This window comes from Archocentrus centrarchus, chromosome 16 (assembly GCF_007364275.1).
Source record: "Archocentrus centrarchus isolate MPI-CPG fArcCen1 chromosome 16, fArcCen1, whole genome shotgun sequence".
NCBI classification, from domain to species: domain Eukaryota; kingdom Metazoa; phylum Chordata; class Actinopteri; order Cichliformes; family Cichlidae; genus Archocentrus; species Archocentrus centrarchus.
In genome coordinates this window covers 26110130-26123831 of record NC_044361.1, presented here as the reverse complement: position 1 = coordinate 26123831, position 13702 = coordinate 26110130, and the positions used below count along the sequence as shown (strand labels likewise).

Genomic DNA, 13702 nt, shown 5'->3' with positions numbered 1-13702 from the left:
TGGGGTTGTATTTTCCTGATTTTAAACCCTGCTGAGGACCAGATGATTATTATTATTATTATACACTCCTGATCAAAATCTTAAGACCAGTTAAAAAATTGCAAGAATTTGCATTTTGCACTATTGGATCTTAAGAAGGTTCTAAGTAGAGCTTCACAATGCTAAAAGAAGAAATCGGCAATTTAAGACCATAACTCAAAAAAAATCCGAAACCCCCCCCAAAACAGAAATCAAAGTGTCAAAAAAAGGACTCAGTAATGAGTAGCTCCACCATTCTTGTTGATCACTTCAAAAAATCGTTTAGGCATGCTTGATGCCAGTGTTTCCAGGAGGCTAGTGGGAACGTTGCTCCAAGTGTTGAAGATGGCTTCACGAAGGGCTTCCACTGTCTGGAACTGATGTCCATTTTTGTAATCTTCCCTTGCCATCCATCCTCAAATGTTCTCAATCGGATTTAGATCAGGGGAACATGCAGGATGGTTCAAAAGAGTGATGTTATTCTCCTGGAAGAAGTCCTGGAAGAAGTATCAGGCGGGCATTGTGAACTGCAGCATTGTCCTGTTGAAAAACCCAGTCATTACCACACAGACGAGGGCCCTCAGTCATGAGGGATGCCCCCTGCAACATCTCCATGTGGTCCATCTAAATGATGTAACCACATTAGTGTTTAAAAGTTGCAATTTTAAATGTCACTTAATAAGTGTTCCCTATTATCCTACATGAGTGTTGAGTTTAGAATTGTTTACTTTGCATAAGTAGTCCTGTTTGAAAGGAGTGGAACCTTTGTGCACCTCTCAGTCCCGGCTGCATAAGCTGGTGCAACTTCCTGCTCGCGCTTATACACAGTCTGGAGAAAGACATGAGTGTTGGTGTGCTTCTTACTCTTCCACTCTACAATTGCTTTACAGGTCGGTATTCAGTTGAAACAACTGTGAGTTAAAGCCTTAAGCTGTTCATCATGCTCAGATTGCTTAGTCACTGCGTAGGATGATTGGCGTGACTTGCGATGACTGTTTTATTGAGCAGCGTTGAGCTGCGATCGCGTTAATGATCGTCTTTCTCGCAATAATGAGCATTTTCCTCTCGATGTCGAATTCACGCTTAAAATGTGATTAAAAGAACCGAAATTATCATATTGATCACCTCATTCATATGTAAATGTCTCCCAATCTACTTTGTGTAATTCCTGATGTGGCTTGATGAGTTTTATAAGCACAGAATGATGCATAGTTCCAGATTATCAGTATTGTTGTGTTAATGCCAGACTGTTAGTGTTAACTTTATGTATTAGAGAAGTATGTTACAACCAAGAGAGTTTATAGTTAAGTAAAATTTCAAAGAGCTAAGTCCAATTATAAATAAGCTAAACATGCTTATGTGGAAGAACAGGTGATGCACTGAGTTCTGCACTATTTAAATAGGAACCTATAGTACATTAAAACTGCAATATATATGCATTGTTTACCAGCATTTCTAAGAGTCATCTGGAGATGAAAAAGTTGTAATTGCATCTAGTTCTGGGTAATAAGAAATGAATGAAAGCAGAATGCCACTCTATTTTGACTTTATCTATTTTGATGGTTTGTACTGGACATTTAAAGCATTGAAATGTATTGTAAATGAGTTGAAACAAAATTTTTAATATACACAGTCTGGAGAAAGACATGAGTGTTGGTGTGCTTCTTACTCTTCCACTCTACAATTGCTTTACAGACACTCTTTTTGTTACCGGAGTCCCTGTGTCAGTTGGGACCTGCAACATCCACATAGCCAGCTGCTGTTTGCGCTTTATGTGTGAATTCTTGTTGTGCTTACTGACCTTGAAACAATTTTATGTGGTACACTGCGCTCAAAAATATGTCGAAACGTTTTAATGCGACTTTGGTAAGAGATGCTTAATAAATATCGACATTTTCCAGAGCGTACAACAGGGGGGGGTGACACCCAGCGTACGGTTTTCAAATAGTTGAGCGCTGCCGTCTGACCCTTGGCCGAGGAATCCACACCACTGCACCATTGCGTGGTCTGCAGCGATATTTCCTCCCGTCTGGCGGATCAGTTCAAAGGCCTCATTGAATTCTCTAAAACAGTCCATCATCGATTCACAAAATGACTCTACTGACGATATTAGACAGGAACAAGCTGTGAGTGCAGTGCAGCAGGTGTGGAAAGCAGCCAAAACCGCCGAAGATAAATTCAAAATGAAGTGGAAGCATTGTTCCAGAAATAGAAACCGTATGCAGTAAACCGCAGAAAACTATGATGGATTTTATTCTGCATGTTCCTGGCCTATTTTCATCTATACTGCCCCGGATATTTATGTGTAATCTAGCGATCAGCGGCCGGCGCTGTTGCCAACTTTTGTGCAACAAAATTCGCTGTTGGCTGTCTCAAAAGTTGCTAAAGGACGAATCGAGGCCCGGGGGGGTGTGTGTGTGCTGTTTTCCTCTGTGCCCAAGAGAGGTCCGGGCGATGCCACAGCGTATGAAGGGACGCAGTACGAGCACTGTACGTACACAAAACACGGTGACAGCTGAGTTTTCAGGTTTCAGGTGTTGTTGTTGTTTTTTAAATATTTTTCTTTGCTGATATCAGTAAATAGACAGGCGCACAGGATTTAGGAAGGGCTTATATAGAAAATGAAGAAATTACTTGTTCTTACCTTCATTAATAAAGAATATATTGCAGCGTCTGTTAAGACGTTGAAGAAGATGGCGAGAGATTGCCAGCAAAAGTTGCCCTTTTATTAACAATTAAATGGTTGCTGTGTGCCGCAACAAAAACAAAACAGTAACAACGAGACTGACTCGGATAATGACGAGAGGGAGCCCAGCATGCTTGATGCCGAAATCTCCCAACTCTTCAACTCAGACACTGAAGATGAGGAATTTAAAATGTGAGGGTATTTTTCTGTATTTGTTACAACTGAACAATATTCTGAGTTACTGTGAATGAGTTGAACCCGGTGCGCCTTATGTGTGAAAATAGACCCGTTCATTGATAGTGCGCCTTATGGTCCGAAAAATATGGTACCCCCTTCATCCTTCAGCCTGTAGAAACACTTTCAGCAGCTGTTGTTTTGTTTTCCTGGATCAGTCTCTTGCATCATTGTCAGGAAATATTGCCTCACTTCTTTACAGCTTTGCTTCAGTTCATTGAGGTTTGCAGGCATTCATTTATGCACAGCTCTCTAAGGGTCCCACCACAGCATTTCATTCAGGTTTAGATCTGGATTTTGGGTCATTGCATCAGCTTGATGCTTTTCTATTTCAACCATTCTGTTGTACATTTGCTGCTGTGCTTGGCATCATGGTCCTACTGTGTGACCCAATTAGGGTCAAACTTTAGCTGTCCAGTTTTGGTGAGCCCGTGTGAACTGTGGCCTCACTTTCATGCTCTTTCCTGACAGGAGTGGCACCCGGTGTGGTCTTCTGCTGTCATAGCCCATCTGCTTCAAGTTCTGACATGTTGTGCATTCAGGGATGCCCTTCTGCATATCTTGCTGTAATGAGTGGTCATTCTCCTCTGACCTCTGGCCTCAGCAAGACATTTGCACCCAGAGAACTGCTGCTCACTGGATATTTTCTCTTTTTCAGACCATTCTTTACAAACCCTAGAGATGATTGTGTGGGGAAAACCCCAACAGATCAACAGTTTCTAAAATACTCAGAGCAGTCTGCCTATCACCAACATGTTCAAAGTCATTTAAATCACCTTTCTTTCCCATTTTGATGCTCAGTTTGAACTTCAGCAGGTCGTCTTGATCATGTCTACATGACTAAATGAATTGAGTTGCTGCCATGTGATTGGCTGATTGGATATTTGTATGAACAAAGTGTACCTAATGAAGTAGCCAGTGAGTGTATATATTACATTATATGCTGTAACTCTGAAAGCAAATTTTCTAAGAGGTGCTGTAGGCTACTTTACAGAAATGAGAAATGATGATAGTGTTTCATTACTTCTACTTTTCATATGAACCGTATTACAGGATAACACTGTTTAAACAAAACTGAAATAAATAGTCTGATAGAAGACAAATTTAAAAACACAAGTTGATGCTTTTAAACCATTAGCAATACTGAGGAAGCACACACACATTTGTGGTGGAGTCAACATCCTTTAGGGGAAGAAAAGCAAGTTCTGATAACATAAATCATTAAGTTTTAAGGTGAAGACTTGATTTCAGTTCAGGGTACGGATTAGGGAAGAAGTGGTTAGCGCAAGTGTGCAGGAAATTAATGTAAGTCTGTATTAAAAGCTCTGAAATGACAGAAACATCTCGCAACAATAGTCAGAGCTTTCATCACTTCCTTTTCCTCTGTCTCGGTGCCCCTGTGTACGTGTGATTTCTCAGATGTCGTATGATTTTCTCACTCAGGTCAAATCTCCAGAGGAGATGCTGCAGATTTTCTTTTCTTTTTCAGCAGCAAAGTTGAGATGCTGGCACAGAGAAGTGGGGTGTTAGAAGCACAAAGAATATTTTTAACAAGCCCTTAAGGCACTGAAAGCCCAGAACCTGAACATCAGCACATCGAAATCAAATAAAATAGTTGTGATTCCTCGAAAGGCTAAAAGGGAAGAAGCCACCCACGTTTAAAGGAACCTCACATACAGCTGCTGTCAGTGATGCTGCAAATAAGAAAACTTATGGCGTAACCTTGCTGTAGAAATATGAGGACAGCAACTCCAAGACACTAAACGCTTATTTAAATTGATGTGTACAAGGCTCATCAAACTTGTTGGTTTGACTGTATTTTCTTAAATAAATAAAAAACACATGTATTTTTCTTTGTTCAGCTCTGGCCTGTGTGAATCACAGTCACTCTTCTCCTGCAGTGCAAGATCTCCTAAATTTCCATACAGCGTGTAATAGCAGCTTCATAAGAACCACAGACATCAGTTCATAATCTTAAAATAATCTCCCTGTCAGGAAGTCACAGAGTCATTCTCTGAAACTTACCTCTTTTATTATTTCCAGATAAGGCTGCAGGTGGGAAGTATATTTATTTCTAACATTGTTCACTCTCGACTTTTAACATGATCAAATGTTACATTTAACTGGAACTACCTCAGATCTCAGCACTGATCATCACCTTTTTACCGGTTCATTTGATTGGACTAATATAATAATTTATTTACATTTCTCTTTAATTAGGTGTACATAAAACTGGTTATTCAAGTATTTTTTTTTAACATATGAAGCCAACAAAAGGGTCCGACTTGTCCAGGGTTGTGTCTATTGTTGGGGTATAGTGTGGCACTGGCCTCTTCTTGTGTCTCCAATCAACCAGTGCCATGTTACTACTAAGTACTGTTAATCTGACAGTGCCCGTGACATTTGGATGAGAGCGTGGATAAAACCAGTGGTGTAATGCAGCTTTTATTGAACTACAGTGTTAATATATAGTGCGTAACAAATTTATTAGACCACCACCCAGTGTAAGGTTTGTGCCACAGGTGTCCTAAATTAACAGTATTTCTAATTATTGAGATCATTTTGATCTTTCTGCAACGTTTAACCCACCAGTATACACAAGCTGTTTGATGCCAAATTAGTTATTTGCTTACATTCATGAACAGAAAATTTAGTTTTAGTAGTTGCATGTTATGCTTGATTAATTTCGGACTTCTCAGAGAAGTCTAGTGGCGGCTCAAATTTGGATTTAAAACGTTAATTTGTTTCAGGAAATTAATTATTTTTTAGTTTTAAACATGTTTTTAACAGATTTCTAAAATATTTGATTTTTCTTGTTTTTATGACACGTGGTCTTTCTGCTTCTGCACCACTATATTTGGATGCAAAGATTGTCCTTTACTTGTTTTATTTTGGAAATTTAAAATATAAATTTACTAAGTGATGCTACATAATTGATCAGTCGATAATATAACCTATATGATCATGCATAATATGCCCTTTTAATTTAGGTACTTGTACTTTTAGTGAAACCACAAAAAAAAAAAAAAAAAAAAAGAGAGAGAGAGAGAAAAGTCTGGAAACGCCCCACCATTGTAGGAGTGTATCTGGATATGTAAAACCTCAGAACTGAACAAACTTGCTTTCTTTTGACCATGACTGTATGCACCAATAGCTAATGATACTTAATTACATTTTTTTTTCAGTAAGCTCTTGTTATTTCCAACCATAGTTTTTAATGTTTATTTCATTTAAAACTGTTTGTCGCAACTAATTTTAGTTTTTAATTTAATTTTAATTGACTATTATACCTTTGTTGGGTTATTGGATTGAGGCAAACTGGAAAACTATACAGTGGGCTGACTATTAACATTTAAAACTCTTTTAGCTCCTCTGAGTCAAAGAGAAGCATCAGAGTTTGATAGTCATATGCTGCTACCCAGATATCTTTTTAAAGGAAGGCCTTGGTTATTTCAGATTTTGTTAAAACACATTCTGCATTCATTCCAATAGTACAGCTTCATAATGAAAGTCATATATCTCCCCTGGGCATCATGGCATTTGAGCTGTCTGCCTCTGGGTGAGTATACGTTAATAATGTGAAGATTCTGGGTCATGAGGGTTAGGAGGTCATTTATTTTACTTGTTAAGATCTGACAGACTGTGGAGGGATGGTACATTAACTAGAGTTTGGCATTTACTGACTTTTACTAAGTGCAACACTGCCACCTCGTGTTTCAGATTTGCTATTGATCCAAACAAGCGTATTTTAATACAGAATAGGAACCCTCCTGCTGAGTCATTTAGCTGGTATTTACAGAGTAGTGGCAGTCATAGACTTATAAATAATAAAAAATGAATTCTTTATGTCTCATGGAATTTTTCCTTCAGTTCATCAAATCATAGGAGGGACATAAACCCATTTAGCTGTGCCACAGATTACTGTTGCATAGTATAGGAACAGGTTTTAAAACATCTGCGAGACACAGAGTCCAAGTAAATATGAGATGTGTAATAAACTAAAAGAAAATGTGACAGTTTCACATGAAGATTGTAAGGACTGCAGCACTGTGTTCACCTTTAAAACTCTAGTGAATAAACTTTGACTCAAATAATAAATGGAAACTAATATTCAGCATATAATATGTAAGTTTTAGGTGCTTGCGTGTTTTATACAAACGTATTTTAAGACTGATGTACCCAATAAAGTTCTTACAATAATTATAATTTTATGACTCATCAGTTCATTACAAGTCCTCCAAAATCTTTGTGCCATACTGACTCTGTCTTCTTTCTGTGTCACAGCGAGAGGAGTTCAGTTGACCGGGCTGTCGCCACACACCCACCTCTGATGAAATCCACTACTGTTTCCACACTTGAAATAGTTTGCTGGCATAAATTTGGGTGTAGCACCAGCAACCTTTCTTAATCGCTGACCCAAAATTTGAACCCTTATATTCGGTTTGTGCCTTCACTGTATTGTATGGTCAGTTTTGATTCAGGCCAAGAATTCCCCTCATGTCTGTACAAAATTTTAAACTACAGATCGAGATAGAATGCACAAATCTGACATCCAGGAAGGAGAGCAGGAAGAATGCAATTTTTTAGATTTTACAACACAATTTTTGGAGAACATCTCACACACAGTTGTTTTACCCAAGAGACCATAGTTGTTATATTTTTTATTGAAAGTGAAAATGGCTGGAACATTTGGGATTTATTGTTTAACCACTGTAACTGTTAATCACTGTTCTCACTGATGAAAAATATCCTCATAACTACCATCTAAAATTATAAACCCCAGTCTCTCTTTTGATGTTTTAATCTCAGATCAGTTTAATCTCAGGTAGCTCACAATAATTGATTTATTTTTCAATGATTTTTTTCTACATTGCACTTGCAAACATACTCACATTTATGCATTTAGTGCTTTTCTAGTCTTACTGACCATTCAAAGCACTTCATCTGCCTCACATTCACAGCCAATTTAGAATCACCAATTAATTGAACACCCGTCTTTGGACTGTGGCTGGAAGCTGAAATACACAGAGGAAGCCCACACAGAAAACCCCAGCTGGGATTCGAACCTGGAACCTTCTTGCTGTGAGGCTATAGTGCTATTCACTGCATCACAGTGTAACCCTATTGTAGCTCTTATGTTTGTGTCAAGGGCCACTTGAGGTAAGGTCATCAAATTCCAGGCTAAAAGACCATCATTAAGGGTATTTTCCCTGCTGTCTATTGTAAAAACATGTCAGATTTGACTGAAACGGTATGTAAAGGGTTATTTCAAGCATTTTTGGCACGATTCCGAGTAGCAAAATAGTGGACTAATTGTGCCACCTTGTGGTAAAAAGGGAGATTAAAAAAAAAAAAAAAAAATCAATCAGCGTTTGACCTCATCACTACCACCACCAACCAGAAGGGGGTTAAAAAAAAAAAAGTTCCCTTCAGTTTTCAGAGAGCACATGTGAGGAAAGTTTTAAAGAGGATGAAATAAAATTGCTTATTCATGACATCATCACTGATAGTAACCCCATTATACTGTGACACAAGAATAATGGGGCTACAGGACAGCTGAAGGCCATGCTGGTTAACACAGGAGGGCGACAGGAATTAAAAACCTGTTAATGGCAAAGTGTTTATTCCAGACTAAACTTTATGACTAAAGTGGACAAATACATAAGAAAGCCACTGTGAGCAAACATCTGTGTAGTCAGATAAAGCTTTAGAAAATATATTAGTAACTGACTTTTCTTGGGGAGTTGTATCATGTGTCATCTCAATTTTAACTTACTAACTTGAAATGCTGAGAAAATAACTCAAATGATGAAATTTTTAGACAATAACCTGAAATTCTGACTTGACTAAAAAGTTTTTTTCTTTTCCAGGGGCAGAAAGAAGCTTCCATACCTTTTAACACAGTTAAGACCATCAAACACTTGAGGGAAAAATAAATCCAGCCCCTCTCCTCTTCTCCTAAACATGCACAGAAACTTATTCATTACAGAGCCACTCAGTCTTGCTTTGTGAAATCAATTTATTGCTCTCTGGAGACCCAGAAGTCAATCCAAGACAGCACAATAATGAACTTCCATTATCCATTAAATCAACCAAACTATAAGAGCAGTTTATAACAGATGAGAAATGTTTGAACTTAACCCTAGAACACCAACATGAGTTTTGTAACTATCACTCTTTCGTGTGGCTGAAAAATCACCCGACGTTAGTGTTCTAGGATTACAAATGGTGCTAGTTGTGCGTGTTTTTAGTTTGTTTGTAAGATCAATGATAATGATGAAAGGACAATGGCTGTAAAGACATTTGCAGGCACATGACAGAGGTCGAGGTGCAAGTAACAGTCCTGCAGCCAACTGTCACAGCTGCTGAGTTCAGATCTTTCCGGGGAAACTTCCATTCTCTATCTGCTCGTCCCACTTAGAAACCTGCAGGAGACATCAGAGAAAACAAGGTCTGTGTGTCACAAACTAACTCCTACTTCTTAACCTTGGAAACAACAATGATGAGACAAAACATTCGCTCACAAGTTACATGTGATCAGGAAACAGTTTCAAAACATCAACTGTAAAAGAGGTTTCCAACTTTGACTGCAACACACGCAGCAGCAGAGAACTTTTTGTCACAACAGTAAATATGATAAAAGACATGCAGCCTAAAGTACTTAAAAAGCCCCAAAATACATATAGTTAACTAATGAACTAGTCATTCAGAATTTTTTTTTTTACATATTATGCAAAAGTCGTAGTACAGCAGAGTATAAACCAAACCGCCCAGTCAGAAACCTCTGCAGCTTCTCCTCAAACTTACCCAGCTCATTGGGCAGAGGCTCTTGTAAACCCTATGGTACCACTCGCAGGGAGAAACATCATGGCCTTTAGCGGTCAGGGCTTTGTTGCACCTGTGGAAGTCTGGAGGAGCAAAAAGGGTTCAAGGTTTATTTATATGATAAAAGTAATCTTGAGCACAAATAGTGCTACCATGAAATGCAACTAAGAGCTTATTCTGGTTATCTAATCTTACTTGGAGAATAAGTCTTGCATTTTGTCCTTCTCAGTGGTTTCTCTTCAGGATTTGTTTGATCAGCTGCATGAATAACAATAGCTGTTGTCTGTTCAGTGCAGCAGCTGCTGTTACCGCACTGCTTTTTTATCTCATTTTTATCTAATTTAGCCTGAAAATGGTTTATCTTGGAAGCTGCTATTTTGTAAAGAAGAGACGTGTATATCCCCACACATTTACCTCAAGATGGATGATGAACGAACACAGAACGCTAACAGCCAGAAAACCACCATACATTTAGATCTTTTTTTCTTCTTCTTCTGGTTGATTTATGAAAAGGTTTAAAATACCCATCTGAAGGCAAGTAAAGCTTTCCATCTGGTCCTTTAAAAAAAAAAAAAATGTGTTTCACAGTCATCAAGTCAGGCATCTTTTACTCGTACTAATTTTTTTATAAACACCCTTTTTGAAAAGCAATTATAAAGAAAATGGTTTTTACATATCAGACTTCATCATAATACTTGGATGAACTATGTTACAGGGTGACGGTGGCGTAATAGTCTGTCACTGGGCATTATAACATGCACTTTGCAGGGTTCACAGTGAAATCTGAACATGACTAATGGGTTCATCGGAGTATTCCTGTAGTTACTCTTTCAATAAATAATTTGTCAAAAATTGTCACCCCTAAATGTTTTTGAATAACTAGATATCTTAAGAAGTAAATGTAAGGGTAATAAAAAAAAACATGACATACAATACAGCGCAAAATTATTGAGCCACCTTTCGTTTCTGTACATTTTGCTTCCAACGAGCCAGACTTTTTGTTTTTAAAGTGGTCTAGAGCAACAGTTCTCCAGGCTTTCTGACAATATTTCAAAGTCTTTCTGCCTTTTCACTCATTTTCCATCCAGTCCTGTACCTGACCATTTTCAGAGGAATTTTTAAAAAATTTGTCTTAACATCAACCCATGAAACATTTAAAAAGGGACTTAACTCGACAGATGAACCAATGTTGTACCTGCACATAAACAGCTTAGAACTCATTTTAAATGGCATCTTCAGGCACTCTGTTAGTAGCACAAGTCACCATTTCTATAGTTGAATCTATTAAAAATGCCAAAGATTACACAGTGTGACAGGTATAAAATAGTATTTTTACACCAACAAGGTGATTCCCAAAGAACTATTAGCCAGAAACTTGGCATATCTCAGCATGGTGTGCAGTGTCCTAATTAGTTAATTGGAAAGTGGAAAAAGGACAAAAGTGGCAGGCCTTTAAAAAAAAAAAAAAAAAAAAAAAAAAAAAAGGCCATCTAAAGCAGATGAACAGTTTCTGAAGGATACTGTTCTTAAGGAGTTTAAAAAAAAATAAAAAAAATTTTTTAATTCCAACAAAGACCTGACCAAGAACCCGAGCGATGGCTCTTGATCCATCTACTTCTCACTGAAGCCTAAAAAGAAATGGTCTCAGTGGAAGGGCAGCTGTCAATAAGCTATTCTTAAGGAAGGGAAACAGGGAGAAAAGGCTGAGGTATGCCAAATTACACAAGAACTGGACTGAAAATCAGTGACAACAGCGCTGATGGAGTGATGAATCCAAATTTGAAATATGGAGGCAGTCAGGAGAGAGGTACAACAGTGAGTGTCTACAGCCATCTGTAAAACAAGGTGGAGGCTCTGTCATGGTTTAGGGCTGCATTTCAGCCAGTGGTATTGTAGAGCTTGTCAAAATTGATGGAATTATGGACACAGAAATGTACAATCAGATTTTGATACACCATGTAATTCCATCTAGAAAGCTTCTGATTGGCAACAGCTTCATTTTTCAGTATCACAATGATCACAAACACACTGCCAATGCAGTAAAACCATACCTAGATAGGAAAAACACACATGGAACACTATCACTGTCATGGACTGACCTCCCCAGGACCCAGACCTCAACATTACTGAAGCAGTGTGGGCACATCTTTACATAGAACACAACAAAAGGCAGCCAACATCCAAAGAAGAGATCTGAACATCCTTCAAGAAGAGTGGAGAACTATTCCTGAAGACTGCTTAGACATTACAAGAAAGCTGTGTGAGAGAGTTCAGGCTGAGTTGAAAAACAAAGGCCAAATACTTCGTTAGAATTGTACAAGCTCTGTTTTTGTCTTATATGCTGCATTTCCATGTGTGCTTGCCCACGTTTCAATAAACTGCTGCACTTACTTCCCATTTTCCATAGCAAGATGTAAAGAAATTAGTGGATTTTTTAACACTAGTGTTGGTTGGTTTGTCTTCCATATGCAGGAGTTTTAGATTAATGTTTCTTCTATTAATAAACTGGACCCATCTGTTAAGAACTATAATAAATACGTGTAGCCCTAACACTAATAAGTATACACACAGGGGTATACTGTGATATTAGGACAGATTTCTGGTCAGGTTAATGTGCGATTACAGCACAGTGGTCCTCACCCAGGTAGTTCTGGAAACAGTTTCGGGTCTGGTTGGTGTTGGGGAATCGGGCGTCAAACGGAGCCGTCCTGTAGTTCTTGATCTTATCTGACACGGCCTCAGACATTTTTTTTTCTATCCTTCGGTCAGGGTACGGTGTGAGACAGCCTGCAGAGGAAACAGGAATATAAGCGCGTAAAACAAACGACACATTTAATTAATGGGACCTAATACAAGATGGACGTTAGGTAGCCGAGCTACACTGAACTGCTTTGTTCAGTCTTAGTGCTGCTCAAATAAACTCGGAAACACAAGTTATACGTTTAACTCGCTTGTCATAACCACACAGCTCAGTACAGAAATGAGCACAGCTAATATAACCACACCCAAATAAACAAATTGATAAAAACTTAGAGGACACTTGCTAACGCTTAGCTGTTAGCTCACTACTAACGAGTCAATCTATGTGTATACGGTGGCAAGATAAATGCTGTTCTTAAAATTGCTTCAAACGCCAAAGAAACACTGGAAAGACACCCTCAAAGGTGCCAAGAAAGTTCGGAAAATAACCAAAAACTTCGAAGTTATTAGCAGCTAACCTTGAAACGTTTCTTTAACGCGTCCGCTCCAGAAAAATGTCCTTCCTCCACCGCGCAAGGCCTCCTGGGATAGGTTTGTGAGACGTATGTTTGGTTTGTTTTCTGCGACAGATATTCTTCTTTTCCAGGCATGTTTTTGGATAAAATTACGTGTATATTGTTTTTCAGAGGTAAAATGTTAGCGTGTGACCAAATAAGAAATACTTCGTGGGCCAAAGAAGAAGTTCACAATTTAGATTATTTATTTTATTTTTATTTATTTATTTATTTCAGTCTCTATCCTTCCCCCCCATGTGACCTGCACAGTTGTTGCCGCTTGAGGGAAAGCAGTGGTTTTGATTTTGCGACATAATATTTCCAGATTTGGGATCAAAAGATGACCTCACCTTCTTGCCTTTAAGGCTGTTTGGTTTTAAATCACTTAGACCTCAGATTAAATCAATGCCAGACCCAGAATATATTTCTCGCTCTCTTTTTTTTTCTTTTTTCTATTTTAAATCAGATACCTTCCTGTTTTTTCTCCTGTTAATGTGCTCTCATGTTTTGCTGGGTTTTTTCCACCCTGCTGTTTCCGACACTGTGACATAGTAGACAGAAAAAAATATGTAATCTATTAACAGCAATTTTTCAAAACGTAGCTTAACCCAGGATTTTTTATTTTGTTGAAGTCTTCTTCTGTTTGAAACTCAGGTTTGATCATCACCAAACATTGCTTTTAAAT

At 38.2% G+C, this 13702-nt stretch overlaps 1 protein-coding gene across 1 annotated transcript; it reads right to left on the bottom strand.

The window, feature by feature from the left end:
• Positions 1 to 8939: 8939 nt before the first annotated feature.
• On the bottom strand, positions 8940 to 13138 carry cox6b2 (cytochrome c oxidase subunit 6B2). Its single transcript, XM_030750487.1, has 4 exons — positions 12982 to 13138; positions 12404 to 12550; positions 9746 to 9846; positions 8940 to 9363 (listed from the first exon to the last, which is right to left on the bottom strand). The coding sequence occupies exons 2-4, from the start codon at positions 12507 to 12509 to the stop codon at positions 9310 to 9312; spliced, it is 261 nt and encodes an 86-aa protein (XP_030606347.1). The 5' UTR covers positions 12510 to 12550; positions 12982 to 13138; the 3' UTR covers positions 8940 to 9309.
• Positions 13139 to 13702: the final 564 nt, after the last annotated feature.